This window comes from Lepus europaeus, chromosome 17 (genome assembly GCF_033115175.1).
Source record: "Lepus europaeus isolate LE1 chromosome 17, mLepTim1.pri, whole genome shotgun sequence".
NCBI lineage: Eukaryota > Metazoa > Chordata > Mammalia > Lagomorpha > Leporidae > Lepus > Lepus europaeus.
The window spans coordinates 52445274-52467564 of record NC_084843.1 but is presented as its reverse complement, the minus strand read 5'-3'; the positions used below and the strand labels follow the sequence as shown (position 1 = coordinate 52467564).

General features: G+C 34.3%; 1 protein-coding gene across 3 annotated transcripts in view; it reads left to right on the top strand.

Annotated features, from left to right (window-relative positions):
• Window positions 1-22291, top strand: part of RTKN2 (rhotekin 2) — a 71685-nt gene that overhangs the window by 17939 nt on the left and 31455 nt on the right. For 2 of the 3 annotated variants that reach the window (XM_062214737.1, XM_062214739.1), the window contains exons 3-7: window positions 3223-3281; window positions 7192-7245; window positions 8669-8786; window positions 11174-11371; window positions 15286-15380. In XM_062214737.1, coding sequence (XP_062070721.1) covers window positions 3223-3281; window positions 7192-7245; window positions 8669-8786; window positions 11174-11371; window positions 15286-15380 — 524 coding nt within the window. The remainder of the gene's footprint in view (window positions 1-3222; window positions 3282-7191; window positions 7246-8668; window positions 8787-11173; window positions 11372-15285; window positions 15381-22291) is intronic. The other variant, XM_062214738.1, reaches the window with a different exon arrangement.

The window sequence follows — 22291 nt, the reverse complement described above, 5'->3', positions numbered from 1 at the left end:
TTTTATTCACAATTTGGAAAATGAGAAAAACATCACATTTTAGCACCCTAAATAACAGTTTTGGGAATTATTTGAATTGAAACTAATTCTAGCTTTAGAAAGACATTACTAATTTTCTTTAGAAAATTGAGGCTAAACTACTTTAGTTCTTCTCTTTTTTTAAAGGCGGACAATTCTATGAGATGATATGGTTAATTGTATTTATATTGTAGATAAAATTTATATATCATAAATTTGCAACCAGTCCTGGGAATGTCCATACAAGTGATTTACAATTGCAGGAGAGAAAGCTGTTCTCTGCCAGGTGGTTGAGCAGTTTGGAGGGGGGAAGCCTTGGGGTGGGGGCAGATAAATAGTCAGCAAGTTTACTTTTTGTGTTTCTCATATTTCAGAATTTTCACTTGCCTGCCAAAGCCTCAAATTTAATCCAATTTAATAATATCTAATGCATGTGAACTTTACACAATCCATAATCTATTCTGTAATACTTAAGTTACTCATCATATTAGAACTCTTGTATTTTTTTTCAGTTAAATAAGTGTTTTAAGAATTTATTTTACACATTGCTTACATATAAGGTGTTTTTAAAAATATTTCAAATACCAACTAAATGTATATAGTATTTCTTGTGCTTTTTTTTTTTTAATTAATATTTGTGTTTGATTTCTACTGGTCTTTTCAGTATATTGTTTCACCAAATGTCTGATAGTCAAACTTTTCACTCTAGGATGAGCAAATAAGTAATGTTTTCCAACATGACAAGTAAATTTTAATGTTGAATTTGACTTAAACATTTGTGATTCAATGAAACATTTTGAAATAATCAAGGAGTATTTCTGTTTTTCACTGAGTGAATGTCCTAGTTATATACTAGATGTGAACATAATTAGATAAAATTATACACATTTATGGGGTTGCTGTTACAATGCTTTGACACACGTATACATTGTGTGATGTCCAAATCAGGCTAAAGTATCTGTCTCATTTATGATTTCATATGGTAAAAACATTCATATTCCTTTCTTTAGCTTTTTTTTTTTTTTTAAGAATAATATACAATACATTAGCCATTATCTGTGGTCACCTTACAATGAAGTAGAACACTAGAACATTTTACTTCTTGCTCCTATCCAACTGTAGCCTAGTACTGGTACCTTTCCTCCTTCCCCCTTCTCTCCCCAGCGTCTGGTAACCCTGATCATACTCTCAGCTTCTAGGAGATCACCTTTGTAAGATTCCACATGTGAGTGAGATCATACCATCCTTGTCTAGATGGGATGCTGAGAATGTACAGCTTTAAATCTGCTGCATTTTTGAAGTCATACTAATGTGTGGTTCTATAAATACCATGTAAATGTCTCCATATAAACTTAACAACTTAAGTACATCAGTAAATTATAATACTTAAATTATAATCCAGTAAGGGAGTTTAAATAAACAAGATATATTTTGTTTTCATATTTGGGTGTACAATAGTGAATATCTAGATAGTCTTTTTGACAAGTCTGTTTAAGCATGGAGTTGGTATCATTTTTTTCTGAAAATTGTTAGATGATTTCCCACTTTAAACTCCTACCCAGTCTTTCTCCAAAAGCTCTCTTAGACTCATACAGAATTCAAATGGAAAGTTTCCATCTTACTGCACGTTTGAAGTGCCTAATTAAATTATCTGGCAGTTAATTAGCCAGCCAAATTGAATAGGGACAAAAAAATATACTGAGAATATTCCTAGAACTACTGCCTTGGAAATAGAATGCTGATCTGTAAACATAGGTGATTAGGAGATAGGCGATTGGGGGGATACTTAAGGATGAGATTGTCTTGATCTAATAAGAGATAACCATTTGAAAGGCTTTTTTTTTTTTTTTCCTTATATAGTGGTAGTAGGTTAGAAAGTTGAATTTGGTGGCTGGTGCTGTGAAGTAGATGATAAAGCCACCAACTGCGGTGCCGGCCTCCCATATAAGTTGCTGTTCAAGTTCCAGCTGCCCCTCTTTCGATCCAGCTCTCTGCTATGGCCTGGGAAAGCAGTGGAAGATGGCCCAAGTCCTTGTGCCCCTGCACACACATTGGAGACCTGGAAGAAGCTCCTGGTTCCTGGCATCGGATCATCCCTCAACAGCTGTTGAGGCCATTTGGAGAGTGAACCAGTGGTTGGAAGACCTCTCTCTCTCCCTTTGTCTGCCTTTGCTTCTCTCTAACTCTGCCTTTCAAATAAATCTTTTTTTTTTTTTTAAGTCAGATTTGGAAGTATTTTATATTCCCAGAGTTTCTCTTGAAACCTTTCTTTAAAAAGATTTATTTATTCATTTGAAAGGTAGAGAGAGAGAGAAATCCTCTATCCATTAGGTCACTCTCCAATCAGCCTTAATGTCTAGAGTTGGGCTAATCTGATGCCAGGAGCCAAGAGCCTCCTCCAGGTTTCCCATGGCCCATCTTCCACTGCGTTCCTAGACACACACCAGTAGGGAGCTGAATTGGCAGTGGAGCAGCTGGATCTCGAACCCGGCACTCATAAGGGACGTTGGCACTGAAGGCAGTGGTATTACCCACTAACACCACAATGCCAGTCCTTTGAAACTTTCTGCATATTGTCATTAAGATATTTTCCGTATTTTATTTCCTTACTGTACCATTTCTGTCCTTTTCCACCTTACTTTATTGTTTGCCTTATCATATACTTAGTTCTTTGGAATTTTAGGGCAATGAAATATTAATGATATTAATCTCATGTAAATATATAGTAGAAAGTTATTTTTGGTTATTTGACAGGTTGGATAAAGGTACAGTACCCCTGCATAGTTAAGTGATTGGAAAGTAGATTAACTTTCTTAGGCCACTAAGTGTACTAAGCAAAAAATGTTATTTATGAAGTAGTGATCCAGGGTATTATACTTCTAGATATTGGCCAAATATTGCACATCCTGTTTATGAATGCAAGTGATCACAAAAAGTTTTCATTGTAGAATAACTAGAATGTAATCATCAGGGAATATGAAATTTATACAAAAGTCAAAGAGAATGGCTTTATACATTTCTCTTAAAACTAGCTAGCTGTTGATTAAACATCTTGAAGTTTGTGTCAAATAATTTACAATAACTGGAAATCATTATTATTCATAGGTATGTGTCTGTTTTTAGTATTTGGGCCCTAGTGAAAGACTTAAAATTACTGCTTTTTAGAAAAGGCCTCTTTTATATAAGGTTTTTTTGTTTTGACAGTGATGTGAATTTTGAAAATAAAGAAAGAACAGCATGTAAAGGAAAGATTGCCATATCAGGTATGTTTTATATTGCTGAAAAATTTTTATGATTTAGCCAGAGTTGATTGGTTTTGTTTTATTTCTTCCATTCTCTTCATTTTATTCTTTATATCTCTATCAGAATATTTGTTCTCAAACACTGTTTGCCTCATTATGCTCTATTTCTGTGTAGGACTTTACAGTTTCTGAAATGTTTCACCTGTACTATGTGTCACCTGTATTATATAGTTTTCTCCTCCTGAAGCCTGTACAGTCTTTCTACAGACTCGGAGGTTAGTGACTTGGCTGTCCATGATCCATCTGGGCTGTAACTCAATTCCTTTTGTTGTCCATTCCTTTTCTGCTCAGAAGCTTTAGTAATGTTTTTAATGTTTGGCTAGGCCAGAAGTTCCATGGGGATTGGAGCCGTGTTTATTTTGTTCATCACTTTACACTCAGAAGCTAGCACAGCACTTGGCACATTGTAATTGCTTACTGGATATTTATTGTTTGGATCTCTGTTCTTTGTTGCTGGCAGGGTAAAGACCAAACTCCTCCCTCCCTCTGGGCCCAACCCCCTTTGTCTTCCATTCCAACTCCTTGTTTTTCCAGCCATCTCTTCCACTACCCCAAAAGCCATCTGCTCTAGGCAGACATTTCTTTCCTTGCCTTATCAACTTACTCCATGCTTCCAACACGCGCTTAACTCATAAAATAACTATATTTTCTTTAAGATCTGTTTGCTTATCTATGAAACCTTCTCTGTTAACTGCAGCTTGAAGTAATGTTTCCTTTCTCTGAATTCCTAGTACAGTTAGGAGACCTTTTACCACTAGATGGCACTTATGCTGTGTAGTCTCAGTTTCTCCAAAGTAGGGAAGCTAAGACAATGGCTTGGAGATGCCACAGATTGCTGTGAATACATGGCTGACTCATGTGTTCACCATTTAGATAATGCACTTCTGCAAATATTATCTCATCAGTGCATTTTGGAAACAACAGTATATACCTCCATCAGTCCTTAAGTAAGGACTGCTTTATTTCGTTGGCCAAAAGCCTTGAATTAGGGAGTCTGCTGCTACATTTCAGGCCCTGTCACCAGTGAACTGTTTTCAGTAATGTTTTTATGGGTAACCGAAGATTATCCTACAAGAAGGATAGGCCTGCATTTTACATAGGACATAATTTGACTTAAATAAGCGAAATTGATCTCAGCTAAATCAAAAATTCTTCAGAAAAATAATTGAACTATGTACAATTCTGTTATTTATATTCATGTTTTTATCTTTCCAGTTATGACAGACATAAAACACTTCTTGTCTTTTTGCTGATAGAATATTTTTGCATTGTAATTGTTTACTATGTTCTATACATTTTAATGTAAATAGATAAAATAGTACAGATTTTTAAAGAGGATTTTCTAAAAATAATTAAACATAATACTCTTTCTTGCTTTTAAAATGGTGCTACTCAATAAACAAGCAAGCTCTGTTAAATTGATGTTGAAGACTCAAATGTCAGAGTCAACATTTATTGTCATTTCATAATAGTTTATGTACTGTAGCAATTTACCATATTAGAATTAACTGTACATTTAAAAGGAGGCTTAAGTAAAAGCATTAAAGTAAAAGAAAAAAATTTTTCTGACCACAAATACACGTAAAAATAGAGCGTACTTCTGCATGTGTTTTTTTCTTTACAAAAGTTAATTTTAAATTAAATTAAGAAAATGGAACTCTCAGAAGATGGGATACATATGTAATTTCTTTTCATCTTTGCCTAGACTTAATTATATCTTGTCAGTATATTTGCAAAAACAAAGAAAATAAACTACAAATTCACTTTGATAATTCTGTTTTATTTTGACACTGGGATGAAAATATGAATTTGTTTTGGCCAAAATGAATATTTGCACCAAAGTTGCATAATGTTTCTGAGATTGCACTGATAGTCTGCAGAGGGCTGGATTTTCACTTACAGTTTTACAACTTACTGGCCAGATGTTTATAAGAATAGCAAATTTTTCCTGATTGTTTCTGCTGAACACTAAATAATTACATTGTGATAATTGTCTCAGCTTTTTTACTGAGTACTAATTCCATGATTAAAACAAAGCGATTCACTCAATGCCTAAGTTTTTTATTTTTGAAAATGATAAACAAACTTTCAGGACCTGATAGGTCAACTTAGCCATCTTATTGTGGCTCTCTCAGTTTACCATGAAAGTATCAATGAAGACATTAGAAAAAAGACAAAGATGAGGGCAGTATACACAAACTGAGTCAACCATTTGCAGAAATCTAGAAAGAACTTTTATCATTTGAGGCAGAATTAAGAAATGCAGTTAATGGGTTACGCATGTTTTGCTGTCTGCATAGTACGTGTCCACTTGGGAAACCGGTAATAACCACCATCAGCTCTGGGGGAGCTGACACAGGAAAGGGGAAGACTCTTAGGCCATGTGTATAGCAAAGAAAGTCGGGGTCTGTGTTCCTTCCATGACAGCGTAGATAGTTAAATGCCACCCTCACTGAGCAAGAACAGCTGTGTACAGGAACAGCTGGGAACTGAAGTGAGTCAGCAACTGTGGTCAAGCAAGAAGAAGAGGGCTCTTTGACTGGACATCAACCAAGTCATAATTATACAACGATGAAGGCGTTTCCATTAAAATCAAGAACAAAATAACAATGTCTATTATATCAATATAATTTAACACTTTAGAAATCCTAGCTAATGCAGGAATTAAGAATAAAAGATGAACCTCTTGAAATAGACAAATTGAGTACTATTTGAAGATAATGGGTTGCAGACGTGTAAAACCTGAGGGTATTTACTAAAACACTACTTAACTAATAAAGAATTCAGTAAAAGTGGCTGGATTCAAGATAAATCTACAAAAGGTAGACATTTCTTTCTTTCAAAACCATTAGTGACTAATTGGAAAATATGATGGCAAAAAAGAGACCCTTTACGAAAGAAAACAGAAGAGGTCTCCTTTATTAAAACAAAGCGCTGTTAAATATCTAAGAGTAACTTAGTAAGAATGTAGTGGCAAATATATTAGATATATTTTGCTAGTCTACATAAAGACATAAGTTACTAGTACCCAAGATAAATTTGGGTAACAGAATACTAAATATCCAGGGAGTTGGGGGGAGGGATTTTGATATAATGCTTTAAAATCAATATAAAGAAATTACTGGATTAGAATGAGATGCTTTCAAAAGGAAATATTTCTAACAAATAGTAAAATATGAAGATATAATAGTTATAATAGTAAGATGTTGGCATTAGGGTAGACAGTAATTGATAAATTATTTGACTAAATCTGTAAAATATATTGCCAGAATGGTATATGTAACAAAGATGACATCATAAACCAATGAGGAAGAGATTTGTACCTGGAGCTAGAACAGTTGTTTTTATAAGAATATATTTTTACTTCACGTACCTGAACATTTTGCCTAAATAACTTTTAAAAGTGCAAACCAGGGCCAGCTTTGTGGACCAGTAGGTTCAGCTACCACCTATGATGCTGGCATCGTCTCAGTGCCGGTTCAAGTCCTGGCTGTTCCACCTCTGATCCAGCTTCTTGCTAATGTGACTGGGAAAGCAACAGAAAATGGTCCTGGTGCTTTGGCCCTTTTTACCCATTTGGGAGACGTGGGTGGAGTTCCTGGCTCCTCCTTTCAGCCTGGCCCATGTTGGTCATTTGGGGAGTGGCTGTCTCCCTCTTTCTCTATAACTCCGCCTTTCAAATAAATAAATAAATGCTTCTAAAATTATTTTGAAAGTGCAAACAATAAACCAGCAACTAGAAGATGCATTGTTGAATAAAATTTTACTTTGGCTTTGATAGTCATAATATAATATGGAATTCAGAGGTTCCTGTCACCATGAAAATTAGAAATTACCAAAATTATTACTTCTTATTTCTCCTCCTTTGTAGATATTCGAATACCATTAATGTGGAAAGACTCTGATCACTTCAGCAATAAAGAACGTATGTATAATTTTAGTTTGTAATTGAACTTTTTTCTTTATAGTAAATTTTTGTCTGAGAAAAGAGACTGCTTCCACACTTAAATAAACTAATGTCATTTGACAGAATTGGCAGAATCTTGCTGAGCTGTTTGTTGTTTCTGATTTTTAGTATAAATGTGTTGCTATCTCTTTGATGAATGAAGATATTACCTATCTAGTTATGTATAATTATTGATAGCAACCTGTGCAAAGATAGTAATGGGTTCAGGATGGGGAAAAGGAGGGAGGGAAGTATGGAACAAAAGAAAATATTTAAGGAATGAAGATAAAAGCAAGATTTTTTCATTTGACCAGTATCTGGGAGGTCTTTGCTGCCTTATTTTGTTACTTCAGATTTTTTAACAGGCTCTAATAAGGAAAGATTTTTAACTTGATCTGAATTTTTTTTTTTTGCTTCAGCATTTTTGTGGCCTTATATATTCTTCAGAAATCCATGTATTGCTTAGGTCATGGAAATTAACCTCAAATGATTTCTAGTTGTTAGAGAAAAAGCAGAAAAGATATGATAATCCTGTATCTTTCTTGTCTATTGTGATAGCTTTGTTCCTCATACTTTAAAAACTGAATCATATTGAGCATAATGAGTTTTATATGAAGAATTTAAAATCAGGTTAGTGTTTGTTATTCAATTAGGAAATATAATTTACTTTTCAAAGGAATGCATATGGGAATTAAGTAAATCTTTCTGATTACTATAGAGAATAAGTTTTTCTGAAGAGCTACATTTTCTCAATAATGAGGGTTTAGCCCTTTAATCACCTAATACTTTTTAAAACATCACCAAATTAAAAGGCCCAGCAGCTATGTTTTTTTGTGTTCCCATGTCTACTTTCTATTGTTTTATTGTGGTTTCCTCCCTTGCTTTTAGTTTGGTGGAAAATGTTTTGCTGTTGTTAATGTGCGTACACTTAACCTCTTCTAACACAAAACATCTTTTTCTTAAATAGACTTGGAAACTAAAATGACAGAGGAATGTGTGTGTGTGTAAGGGGGGGTATGGTGTGTGTGTACACTATTAATTAAAGCTTCAGGAGGTTTCTAGGAATAAAATTTATGAGTCTGCTGGTTTCTTTAGGCTGGTGAGAGGCCTGTATATTTAAATTTATTTTTGACATTGCCTAGTTTAATTGTTGTGCTCTCATTGGCTACAGCATCACTATATACTTGCAGAACAGTCACTATAAAACATTAAGGTTTATAATATACAGTGTATAGAACGGGTACTCTGGAATGTTAAGGGTTACAATATACATTATATGAAAATAAAAATCTATCAACAATTCCTTAAGCTAGTATTTTTCATTTTCATGTAGATTTTAACATAGTGCAAGCATGATTTATCACAGGCATTCTTGCTCACACAGTGTTGCTTTCTTCTCTAGGTTCACAACGATATGCCATTTTTTGTTTGCTCAAAATGGGAGCTAAAGTTTTTGATACTGACATGGTGATTGTGGATAAAACAGTTACAGATATATGTTTTGAAAATGTAACCATATTGTAAGTATTTTTTTATGCTTCAGAGAATGAAAATAATCTCAAATTCTACCTTTACTTTTAATAAAGTCTAATTATTGGGCCTTTTGATTCTTTTTGAAGCATTAAGATCTTTAAATGTTTAAAATGGTTTTGAAAATTACTTTGTTCAAAAGAAGCTCATTTCTACATTTGTAATTTTCTGATATAAAATAAAATGGACATACTATAATGAATATTAGCAATAAATATTTAACTCATGGGATACAGTAAGTTTTTACAATTTTCATAAATATTTATAGTTTCATTATTAACTGAGCTTTGAATGCAATAGAGTTTTATTTAACATTATTTGATATAGAGTGAGTTTGGATGTAAAACAGATTGTCCTATCTGGTCTAGGAGACTCAGTTACAGAAGTACTAAAATGGTGTAACAACTTTATTTATAAGATAGTCCTGAGTGGTGCCATAGGAAAAGCAAATTGGTAAGATTTCAGGGTGTGCTTTTTCTTACGGTGTACTTCTTTCATGTACTCCAAAACAATAAAAAAATGGGTGATTCTCAGGGCTGCTTTTATTGCGCCTGCTCTTTTACAAGCTCAATTTATAGTGGTCATAATACAGAACCAGAGAGAACTCCTCAGGTAGCCATAGAAATCATTTTTAACTAACATAAGTTTTTCCTGGCCCCTTTCAAAGGTTCTGTTGGTTTAAATCAGTGTGGGATTTGTAATTTTTTCAGACTTTTGAAGACACTATCTTCATATGCAAATATTAGCAGCTACTGAACTATATTAGGATAATATCAATGTCCATGTTTTTTGCCATTTTCAGCCATTAAGCTATAAGTTGAAATTTCTGAGGAACAGTTTTGCCACTCACAATCATTCAAGGAAAAAAAAAAAAAACAACTGTGGCAAATTATATTGTGGCTCCTAGTCTAGTTTCCCATAGTAATTGTAGAGCACAGAAAAATAAAGTGCATTGTTCAGAGTTATTAGCAATAATGTGGGCCTTCTTGAAGGCTGTATTGAACCAAAGGAATTCATTTAGGGCCCCCAAGATCACCTCAAATGCTTACATTATAGAGGTTAAGATTTTTTTCTTAGTTACCTGAATACATTTGTTTTCATTATCAACTATTGCTATTAAATTTTTTTTTTTGTGCCTAAATGATACCTTTAATGGGCTCTTTGCTTCACATTGGTTTGTTACTGTTTGTTTTTATCACAAAGACAGAAATCAGACTTTTATTTTCAGGGAAGGAACAATACAAGTTACTTGGGAAGACAACACATGATTTATAATTTTCTTTTATTCTGTAAATATTTTAAATTTGTTCTAAAAATAACTGCTGACAAATGTTCCAAATGTTTAAAAATGTGCTTTTTGTTATGGTGATTGTTTTTAATAAGTGTTCAATATTTATGAATCTCTGGTTTTCCTCTAAATATTGACATTTGTTAGTCATTACCAGGAATACTGTATGTTTAAAGGTTGCCAAATAATAAACTATAAAAATTTCTGAAAGTTATTCTTTGGATTTATCCAAACTATAGATTGGCCATTTAAGACTTAACTACTCTATGCTGCATTTTTAAAACCTCTGAGGCTGAAGGATCTTCTGTCTGCAGGCAACATTTGCACTCTTAAGCGTATCTTATTGTTAGAAATACCACCAGAATCTTTTATGCTTAAGGCATTTTATTATATCTGAAAAGGGGTGTAGCTACAACTGCAGAACTTTGTGTATTGGTTTAATAAATGTGTATCTAGTGCCTTCTACATTCTAGGCACAATGCTAGGTTGAGAATAGTTCAAAGATCACCAAGACAGCAACCTTCTTCAAGGATTTCGTGCTTTGAAGTATATCCTTTAATACTGTTTTTATGTTTTTTATGTTGTGTTTCTTCCCCTTAAGTAACCAAACTCTTGTTGATAGCTGTTAGGTACAACCATGGGGAAGGGGGTGCATTGGTGAATCTTTATGACAAGAAATAGGTGAAGGTGCACAGGATCTGTTTTGGAGGCATAATCATGACACCTGTAATGTAAATATCTTAGAACCAGCAGTGTTAAAGGGCTGATGAGGAAAAATAGCATTGATAGCAAAATGCTACTTATGCATTGTGTACTTTTTCCTTAATATGCCTGTACATATTGATTAAATTGAGTTTTGATTTAAGATTGCCCTAGCTCTTTAGATGCTGATACTTTGAAAGTTGTAGTGACTCTCTCAGGCCATTTACATACTAAATGACATGGGGAGATTCTGTCACATTAATATGTATTAACATAAACCTATTTAAAATGCTCATTTTTAAATGATATGAAACCATCAAAGGTGGTGTTGTAATTTGAACTCCTGTGGAGTTACAATTCTAATGTTAGGAATTCTCTCATTTTCAGCAGTGAAGCAGGGCCAGACTTTCAGATAAAGATGGAGGTGTATAGCTGCTGTACAGAAGACTCCTCCATAGCCAGCACACCTAAGAAGCTAGCAAAGAAACTTAAGACATCCCTAAGTAAAGCTACAGGAAAGAAAATTCACTCAGTACTTCAAGAGGATGATCATGAAAAGTGCTTGCTCTTCAGCTCAGCTGTTTTGTAAGTTTTCTAATACCATGTTTATGGTGACATAATTATACATTTGTGATATTTTGAATTATTGCATGTGGAGTATATGTTTATATTGTAAATGGGAAAACATCCTGAAGCAGAAACAACACTTGGTCATCTGACATTAACCCAGCCGAGGTATCCTTCATATCTTCCTTTGAAGATAGGAAGTCTGGTGACAGTGTTTTTAGTGATTTGAAATTCCAGTATCTACCGGAAAGATGAAATGCTTTTCTGAAAATTAAGCTATGTTAATGTCAAAGTACTCGTTGCATGTCGCTCTACTGATTGGATTTCTGTATGTATGTTATGCTTCATTCTCATAGATTTTTTAAAAGTATTTTATCTCTTTTTAATGAAACCATATCGTCAGTATCACACTTAAAATAAAAAGTAAACGCTTAGCGTATCATCTACTGTATTCAAATTGCTTCAATTCTGAAAGAGTCCTCTTGTGATTTGGTAGTTGAACTCAAACTCTAAGCAAGGTCTATATTACCAATATTTATTGAAGAAACAAGATCTTGTACAGTTTCCCATATTCCTAATCTAGCTGATTGCATCTTTGTGGTGTTTTTAACATCCTTTCCTGGCCCTAGTATTTCCTATAACCTGGTACTTAGACCTAGAGAACTGATTTGATTCAGGTTCTTTCTTAGGACAATAATGCCCTGTATTATTGAATTTATTTCTTAGTATCACCTACTTGGAGACCTTGCCCCACTTTTAGTAATGTTAAGATTGATCAGTGGGCTCAGGGGTGGCTATCCCGATTCATCCATTATAAATTTTCCTGTCAGTCTTTTGTCTGTTTCAGTAATTGTTGATCACTCATTATTTCATTATAACTTAGTGACTTTCTAAATTTGTCTTGCATTTTTCTTCTAAACTAGAATTCTTAAAAAGAAGAACTTCCCCTCATAAATCCTCTGGATACAACCACAATAAAATGGGTGGAGGAAGGGGAGGGAAAAAAATACTCATTTCTTATGTTTACCAAATTTTAGAAGAAAATAAGTTCATTGCCTAGCAACTATGGAGGTGATCATTGTTGTTTTATTTGAACTCTTAAATTTTGATACATTCATGTTTTGATCTTTCAGTTACTTCCTTTGATGCCCAAATTGTCTCATCTTTGGTCAGTGGAAAGCTTTAATCTAACTTGTGCCTTTTTCTGGCATGATCTAATCTTTGATAGCTTCTTTGCTGTTTGACACACTAAGTTGTTATCTGTTCGTCTTGTAATTTTTTCTGCCCAGATTTAGAATCACCATTTCTCCCAGGAGCCCTGGTTTCTTCCAGATGTGTTTTCTAAACATTGTTTGTTTCTTCACAAAAAGTTTTATGTTTATGTTTCTTCAGAAGAACATTGATCAGGCTGCATTCCTGGAATTTCTGTGCGTGTCAGTAGTGTTGGCTTTTCAGCATGTCATTACTATAATTATAAAAGGGGAAATATTTCAGATATAAATTCTGTCAGTCATCAAAATGTAATTAAATAACTTTTCATGTCCAATGTATTACATGTGAAATACATGTTGGCGCTCTAGCATAGTGGCTTTCAATCTATTTTGATTGAGACTCATGCTAAGAACTATGTTTTACATTATGACTGAGTGCACACAGCTATACAAGCAGATAGGTTTCATCAAATAACACTGAACCCTTACTATTTACAGTAGAGCTATCAGATATTTCTTACTTTGCATTTTTAAGTCTAATGTTTGGAAATCAATTAATTGATTTCATGACCCATGAATAGATCTCAATCCACAGTCTGAAAAGCAGACATAGAAGATATGTCTTCCCATTATATGAGTAAATGTATTAAAAGGAAGAAAGGAACCCTTAGTTTTTTTCCCCCTTAGATCTGAGACAATCTTAAAAACCATTGCACATTAAGATTTTGGAAAAGATTTACTGGAAGCTACTTTAATTTAACAATATGTTAGTGGAACTATTTATTTTTGATGTTTAAATAAACAATTCTATTTCCAGGTTGAAACATAGTCCTGATACTTCCATAACTCACTACTTTGCCATGATAGGAGTTTGAGAATGGTACTAGTAATCAGCATGCATAAGATATCAATTTCATCTTTAATAGTGATCTAGTTCAATGTGAAGATGTTTTTATTTAGCCTTTAGTCTTCAACCAAAATTTGCACATATAAAGCAATATACATGCTCACTAGTAATATGACTTGTAACCTTCCTGACAAGAGTATATTTTTTCAGACTACCATCATTTAACTAGTCATCTATTTTCATAAATTTTTACCACCAACAACCCTACAGTGTTAAAACAATTAGCCTATTTGATAGAAGAATGAAGCTAATTAAACTTTGGGGAACTCAGTATTAAGGTTGGCTAAAAGGAATGAGTGTAATGTTTTAGAAAGAAAATGTTACCCTGACAAGAATGTTTTAACAGTGAGGTCATTGTTGGTTTTGGAAGCATTGGCATTGTAATTAGTCATGGTTTAAAAATGAAGTAACTTGAAATATCATCATAAAGTATTGTTGGATCTGAAAGAAGACAGTGAACATTTTTGGTAATTTTTAGTATGCTCCCTGATATGATTCATTTATTCATTTTATTTGTGGCATTTAGCCTACTGAAATTCCTCTTGTTGGATTTTTGCTGTGCCTCTTAGTTGATTTTATGTTCCTTGATAACTGTTTAGTATATTATTGTTCAGTGTATAAATATACATCTTCAGCTTGGAAAACTGGCAAAATTGAGGGTGATAATATATATTTCACAGAAAGAAGTATTTAAAAAAAAAAAACACCAAACTATATTTTAAATTAGATTGAAGTTATAAAACATGTTTTGTCTCCTACCACTTGTGTAGAGTAAATAGATTGTTTGTTTTTAAGAGCACTGTTGTTACAGTTAGGAGGTGTGGTGCTATATTTCCAGCCCTGTGTTGCACTGTTTTTCTGCTTGCTCACTGGGCCCTGGCCATAGCGGTTTTCTTCCATCCTTTCTTTTGCCCATATCGCCTCTCTGACTGGAATGTGTGCCTGTGTTCTTGGCTTGACTGGATGCTTGTATGACTGCACAACTTCTACCTCCTCAGACACCTTCCCCAGTTCATCTGTCTAATACAGGTCCTCATTTTTCTTATTCTCTTTGCTTCTTTCATAGAAAAAGTTGCTTGTGTTATGCCTCTGCTTATTCTTTTTTTTTTCCCTCTTGCCTGCATCTGAATCTGCACTTTGTTTACTATTGAGTGTCCGAGTTTACCTGGGACCTGACATTTTAGCTGTTCAATAGATACTTAATGAATGAAAGGAGGTCCTTCAGAGAAACATTTGTGTGAATTAAGTCAATATGAAGAGTTTATTGACAAACATTATAGAGGTAAACATACCAGTTGATTAATAACTTGTATTGACTGTAAATATGTGAGTGGTAGCATCTGTGTTTTTGGGGAGCCACCATACTGCTTTCCAGTAATGCACCATTTTCCATTCCCAACAGCAATACACGAAGTTTCCACTTTCTCTGCATTTTGGCCGGACCAAAGTTAGAGTTCCCATCTATAGTTCACTCCCCAAATGCCCACAGCTGTCAGGGCTGGATGGGCAGAGGCTGGAGCCAGAAACCAGAACACAATCTAGGTCTCCCACATGGGTGACAGGATCTCGATTACTGAGCCAACACTACTAGAAGCTGGAGTCTGGAGCTGGAATGGAACCTAGGCACCCTGGTGGAGGAGGGCATGAGCAACTTTTGCTGCTTCATCACAACACACTTTTATACAGATCTAAAAGCTGCCCACACCCTTTTCCCATTTTTAAATCTGTTTATTTGTTGTTGTTGAACCTCTAAGTATTTTATGTAATAGAAAACATGAAAATACTTACAACTTGTCTTCTTTCTTATTACTAAGTGGTGCAAAATATCATTTGCTGGCTTATACTACTCTAACCTTGGAAAGTGCAGAGGACAGCTTTAAGACCCATAATCTGGCTATTAATGGAAATGGTAAGTGTGCTAACTCTTTTACTTATTATATATGTTGTCTGTATATAATAAAATAAAATTTCTAATTGTATTATATTCCCCTGAGGTGGATATTGACTTAAATAATATAGAAATGAATGATTTTATAGGTTCTTTCAAATGTCTGTCCCCTCTCCCCAAAGGAGAAAAAGTTCATTTGCCTTTCTCTGTGCTGTGATGTTAGCTGAGAATAGGAAGGTTTTCAGTGTGCTGACTCCTTATCTTTGACTTGAAATTGATGACTTCACCACTCCCCTGACTCAAAATCAAAGATCTGTCTTATTTTAAATTTGAAATCAAAGAAGCCAGTTCTTGTGTTGGTAGAGCTAAATTAATCTTAACCCTTTTCTACCTGCATGATAATGGTAGTGACAGTTAATCCAAAGAAACGTGTGGCAAAGTAAAAAAGGTGTTGAGGAAGATTTGTAAAAGTTAGCGTGAGCAGTCTCTGCTCTTCCAAGATTATTTCATCTGTGGCAAAAAATTAAAAGCAATGTTGGTAAAGCAGTTTGGAACTATGATTTGTATTTATTTTTACTCATTTTCTGAAGCAAAATAAATTATATGGTAAATGCATTACATTGATATTTTCTAAGTTACACAATAAAAATTATATTAATGATAGACAAAAGTTCATGGACTATAAATATTCAGTTTAACAAATAATTATGAGATACATAACCACCTTTTTGTCAAGATATAGAATATTACCAATCCTACTTTCTCTCAATTACCCTAGGTGTAAATGTGTCTCAGTTTTATGGTATTGGCTTCATTGCTTTTCTTTATAACTTTACCAGCTGGTGTGTGCTTCCCTAAATAAAATAATTTTGTTTTACTTGGTATGAACTTTGTGTGGATGGAATCATAGTATGTCTTCTTAGGAATGGGCTTTTCATCATTCAGTTTGTGTGCATGCCACTGTTTATAATATTTCACTTACTTCACTATATATATTGACCTTTTATACTAATTCAACTATTGTTTTAACAGTTACAGTTTTTTTTTTTTTTAAGATTTATTTACTTGAGAGAGAGAGAGAGAAAGAAAGATAGATCGATCAATCTTCCATCCACTGGTTCACTCCCCAAATGGCTGCAACGGCCAGAGCTGTACCAGGCTGAAACCAGGAGCCAAGAGCTTCTTCCAGGTCTCCCACATGGGTGCAGGAGCCCAAGCACTTGGGCCAAATCTGCTACTTTTCCTAGGTGTGTTAGCAGGAAGCTGGATCAGAAGTGCAGCAACTGGGACTTGAACCAGTGCCCATTTAAGATGCCAGCACTGCAGGCGAAAGCTTATCCTCCTATGCCATGGCGCCAGCCCCAGTTACAGGATTCTTTAGCTTTTCTGTTCTTGAGTCAATTTTAGTTATGTTTTCATAAACATATCCATTTGATCTAAAAATTGAAATGTGTAAGCATCAAGTTCTTCACAGTAGCTTCTATCTATTGATTTTCTGTAGCATTGCTCCCATTTTTCCATTCCTGGTATTGACTTTTGGTACCTTAGTTTTCTTACTATCATTCTTGCAATAGGTTGATCAATTTCATTATTGACTAGGGTATTCTGTATATCCTAATTATTCATTAGACATATTGATTCTAGCCTACATATTCCATATCAGTATAAGAGGTTTAATAAAATTTCCTGCTATGGTTGTGGGTTTTTGTAGTCTCATAGTTAGGTCTATTTTTGTTGTATATAATTGGACCTTTGTAATTTGATGCACATAATTTTTAAGTTGTGTGTTCTCTTCTACTCTTTTACCTCAGATTGTCACTTTTTTGTGTTATAGGCATGCCTTTTCAGACAACGTTATATTCGATTTTAGTTTGTTTGTTTGTTTGTTTGTTTTTGGCTTCACCTTGTAATCCTTGTGTATGTAGTGTCAAAAAGCTATATATTTTGGTTTAAATTTACAGTGATAACCTGTGTTTTCTGTCTTTCTATCTATTAAATTGTTGTTGGTTACTTTTTTCATTTTACATTTCCCCTGCCCTAATTAAACTTACACATTCTTTTTCTCATCTCTTAGAAATTAGCTGTAAAAACTTCATTAATTATACTTAGCAAAGTCTGAAATTAAAAGGTAGTTTGACCTTTTTCTCAAAGACTTCCAGGACAGTTAGATGCCATTTCCCTGACCTATGTGCTGTTGTTTTATATGTCTTGTTTTTTTTTTTTTCAAATTTCCAAAGATAACTATTTCTTTAGATTTATCTACATGCTTATGTGCATTATATATTTTGTATGTAGAATTATTTTTCTTTTGCTAGAATTATAACCCTTAGAATTTCTTTTAGTATGTTTTGCTGGTATCACATTTTTTGGTTCTTTTTCTTTGAAGATAAATTTACTTTGCTTTATTTTTGAAATATTTTTTCTAGGATACAGAAGTTTGGTGGTTTTAATTTTTTCCTTTTTGAATATGAAATGCCACTTTTTTTTTGGCTTCTACTTGTTGTTGAGAATCCTTTGTCAGTGTGTCATCTGTGAAAATCATCTTTTTAATTTCTGTTTGTCTGTAATATAATTTGTTTGTTTTGCTATAACATAGTAGGCATTGATTGTATTTTTATTTGTAATGCCTGAGGTTCTTTGAGCTTCTTTAAAATGTTATTGGTGTGTTTCATTGGGTTGGACCAGATCTCACCTTTTCAGAAAGCTTTCCCCATTTTCTTGTTTCTTCTAGCATGCCTATTAAATCTGTATTCAATTTTTTGCCTTTGTATTCTCTGTTTATTGCGCTTCTTGATTTATTTTTCATCGTTTGGTCTGTCTGTGGTGCTTCTCTGGATATTTTTTACCACCTGTTTTCCATTTCCCTATTCTCTCTGCAGTTCTGTCCGATTTGCTTTTAAACCTGAATACTAAGTTCTTCATTTCATTTACTGTGTTCTTCAGGTTTTGTGGTTCTATTTGATTTTTTTGCCTTGATATAGCACTTTCTATACCTGGCATACATTGTTAATATCATCTACTATCTTTTAACAAGAGTAAATATAGTTGTATTGTAGTCTGTATCTAATAATTCAGACATGTACAGTCTCTAGTTCATGTTCATGTACACTGTGGCTGACCCCTTTGGGATATCATATTAGTAGGAGGAGACACTCCAATTAAACTGCTCACATTGAGCAGGCCAGCTTTGATTTCTCTTCTGCTTCTCTCTTCTTGTGTGATTATCAGTATAAATATCAAATATATTTATTGAATATAAATTCAAATAAATTATATCAAATATAACATAAATCATCAAATAGAAACTCAAGACAAACACAGCTTTCATGCTTCCTTAGCTTGCTGGTCCTCATTTATCTTTAGTTTGTCCTGGTAATTTCTTATAACCATGTTACTGCTTTATTGCTTTGTAAAAATTTCTTTTGTATTTTATTCAGCATGTTTCATAATTTTCAGCTAGAGGATTAATGTGAACAGTCTGGCCTGCCATCACCCAAAACCTGAAATCTGCAATGGTATTTGCATGATCAGTATTACCAAGAAATCTGGTAAAGTTTTTTGCTCGCCCATTTGTGTGAGTTCTCTGAAATTAGTGATGACCACTACTATGTGCTGAGTGCCTGCAATGTGTCAGAAACTATCCTAAACACTTCTGAAGTAGTTTTTACTCTTAAACTCTGTGAGATGTATTATAAGAAAGGGATTAATAGTGGCGACTCTGGAGTCATCAGTCTTGGGTTTATATTCTAGCCTTAACCACTGGCTTGCTCTGTGACAGTCACAAGTTCCTCATTTCATTACTATTTACATTTTATGGCTGGTAAGTAGCATGCTGGATCCAGTAGCTAGCAGGTGGGCCAGCCAGACATCAGACCGTGCAGCTCAGACCGCAGTCTTTGTGCTTGCTTTGCTGTCAAGCATGCTTACTATTAAAATACCCAAAGCCAAAAACTGTGATGTGTGAAGATAATGGGGTTGATGGAAGACCACACTCTTTTTTGACCAATCAGCTGGAAAATAGTAGAAAGGAATAAGATTCCCAAAAGGAACATCAGTGTTAGCAAGGATCCTTCACTCATCTTCAGTGTTCTTTAAGATATTACTGATTTCTCCTTCGGCACAATATTGTCTGAGAATATTGCATGCTCTCTCTACCCTCCCCCCCCCTTAGAGAGACACAATACATGTGTATCAAAACCATGAAAAGACCTGTGCTTGGAACAGTAAAACCCCAACGCCATTGACATTGGAACATGTAGATTCCCGGAACAAATTTAAGATATAGCAAACTATATGCCTCATTTTATGTAATATTATATTCCTAGAAGTGTTTATACATTCAAATTTTTAAGTAAATTTTATTTTGAAAAAGAAGAAAAAGCAGTTTTATATAGAAAAAAGTTACCCTCTAATCTAGTCATTGACAGATATGTTAATATAGTTTTTCTAAGTAAAGTTATACCAGTGTGTACTATAAAATTAAGAGGAGATACCAGATTTTTCAAAATTATAACTCAATTTTATTGTTTTTGCTAGTTGAAGGAATCAGCCTAAATGGTATCTTAAGGTTTATATTTGCCATCAAGAAATTCTTATACTTCTTATAAGATAAAGAAACGACCTGAAGATTGACTCGAGCGGAACTGAGATGTTATCTGCATTCTTCCTCTAGCCTGTGTTTTGTTTCTGTTGTTGTAATTTTTAAACTCCTTTTTGTTTCCCCATTTCAAACTATGGATGAGGTATATAAAATCTTTAAGTAATGAAAAATCAAACTGCTCTTTCATTTCCTGTTTCATTTTATCTTGTCCTAATACCTCCCTTGGTTAGAAAAGAATTAAGTATTTTTGATTAATGTATTGTACAAGAACTGAGAGGCAGCGGTGAGAAATGGAAATGCTGTGGTTTGGGGAGTAAGACTGCCCTGGGTTAAGAAGTTATGAGAAGCTCTGTTGGCAGACAAAAAGAGAGATGTCCTGTATACATTTTCTTACTTGATTTTTGTAACAACCCTCTGCCTAAGAGAGCTGTTATTTTTTTTAAACACGAGAAATTGACTGTCAGGGTAAGTAGCCATCCTAGATGCAGTATTCCTTATTTGGAGTACAGAGGAACCATGACTATTGTACTGCACAGTGGTCCTGGGCTGTAAAGAAATATGGGATAGAAGTGATGGGTGATGGCAGCGTGTGTGGCAGAGGGTCTGTGGAGAGAGTTCTATATCCAGTATCCCTTTGCAAGGACTATAGTTAGGAATGAATATTCTTTTCCTTTGCATGCCATGCAATCTGAGCTATTTTACCAGAGAAGCACAATTAGATGTGGTATTTAGTTTCCAGATACACTATTGATTGTACAATGTGAACTCATCTGAGAATCTAATCACTATGTGATTCTGTTTCTTTAGGAAGTGTATTCTAACTTAAAAGCAACTAACATAGAGATATTTAAAACATCAGCCATTCATAAATCTGGAATGACCTATATAAAGAAATTTGATTTTCAACTTTACATTCATAATTCACAAAGTGAGATTTGTGAATTATGTACTAGGCAATTGCATGCTTTTATAGAATTTTTATTTCATTTCTTGCCTATTTTAGGAAAGGTAACTCTCCTTTGTTTGTGTCTGCATTTGGAATCATTGGAATCATTGTGTGCATTGAGTTTATGCCTTTATCTCAGCTCAAGCCTTTTATTTCTAAAAGCAGATTTAACAAGGATTAATTGATTTATTTTAAAAGATTTGTTTTATTTATTTCAAAGGCAAAGTTAGAGAGAGGGAGAAACAGAGAGAGAGATCTTCCATCTACTGGTTCATTCTCCAAAGGGCGAAATGGCTAGGACTGGGCCAGGCTGAAGCCAGGGACCTGGAACTCCATCTGGGTATCTGACATGGGTGGAGGGCCTCCAACTGCTCGGGCTTAGACTATCCTCCTCTGCTTTCCCAGGCACATTAGCCGGGAGCTGGATCAGAAATAGAGCAGTCAGGACTCTAACCCACTACACTACAGTAGTGTAGTGGGCTCCAAAAAGGTATTAATTTAAAAGATTGGAATAGTCCCAGAAAATTTATTGTGTGGTATTCTGTAGAATTTGGTAGCTAAATTATTTAAAGAAAAAGAAACGAAACTTGCTTTTGTTTGTACTCTTCATTTGGGTTGTTCTGTTTCCTTTAACTCGGGTACCAAACCTTGGCTACATTGCATGTTTATACTAAAACAAATTTTTATTTTTAACCAAAAACAGTATTTTTTTGAGAGTTACTAAGGCTTTTGGGTAAATAATAATTACAGTCAGTGGCTAGCCCTTTTATAGGCGCTATCAAGAGGGAGTGAAGTGAAAACCTTAACTGTCATTTTTGGGAGAGCCAGTATGAACTAAGGGTCATATATTAGAATTGTATGTACACCCTGCTGCATATGCTTTCTTTCCATGCAAGGATGGCGTTAATACCTACTTATAGAGAGGTTATATATACTACATTAAAGGGGTATCTTGATGATTTTTGAAAGAACTTTTTAAAACCATCTGTATTTGTTGAAGAGTTGCAAGTTGAATGTCAAGAACTGCCTCCTCCCCCCAAAAATATGTGAGAGCAAGTTGCTTACATGATGCTTCCTTACCCCCAAACATGTTAATATGTGTATTCTGCAACTGGCTGCATCACCATACTATCCAAGTTGGGCAGTGAGTATTAATGCATTGCTGCCAGCTGGGCCTCAGACTCCTTTGGGTGTTGCCCACTGTCCCAGTTACGTTCTATGGCAGAAGGACCTGGTGCAGAACCACGCTTTACATTGGATTATGTTCCTTAGTTTCCTTCCGTCTAGATCAGTTTCTCGGCGTTTCTTTGACTACCATGACCCTTGCATGTTTTTGAAGATTGTATTTGGCTTCTTTGTCTAAAAGTCCCTGAATTCAGGTTTCCT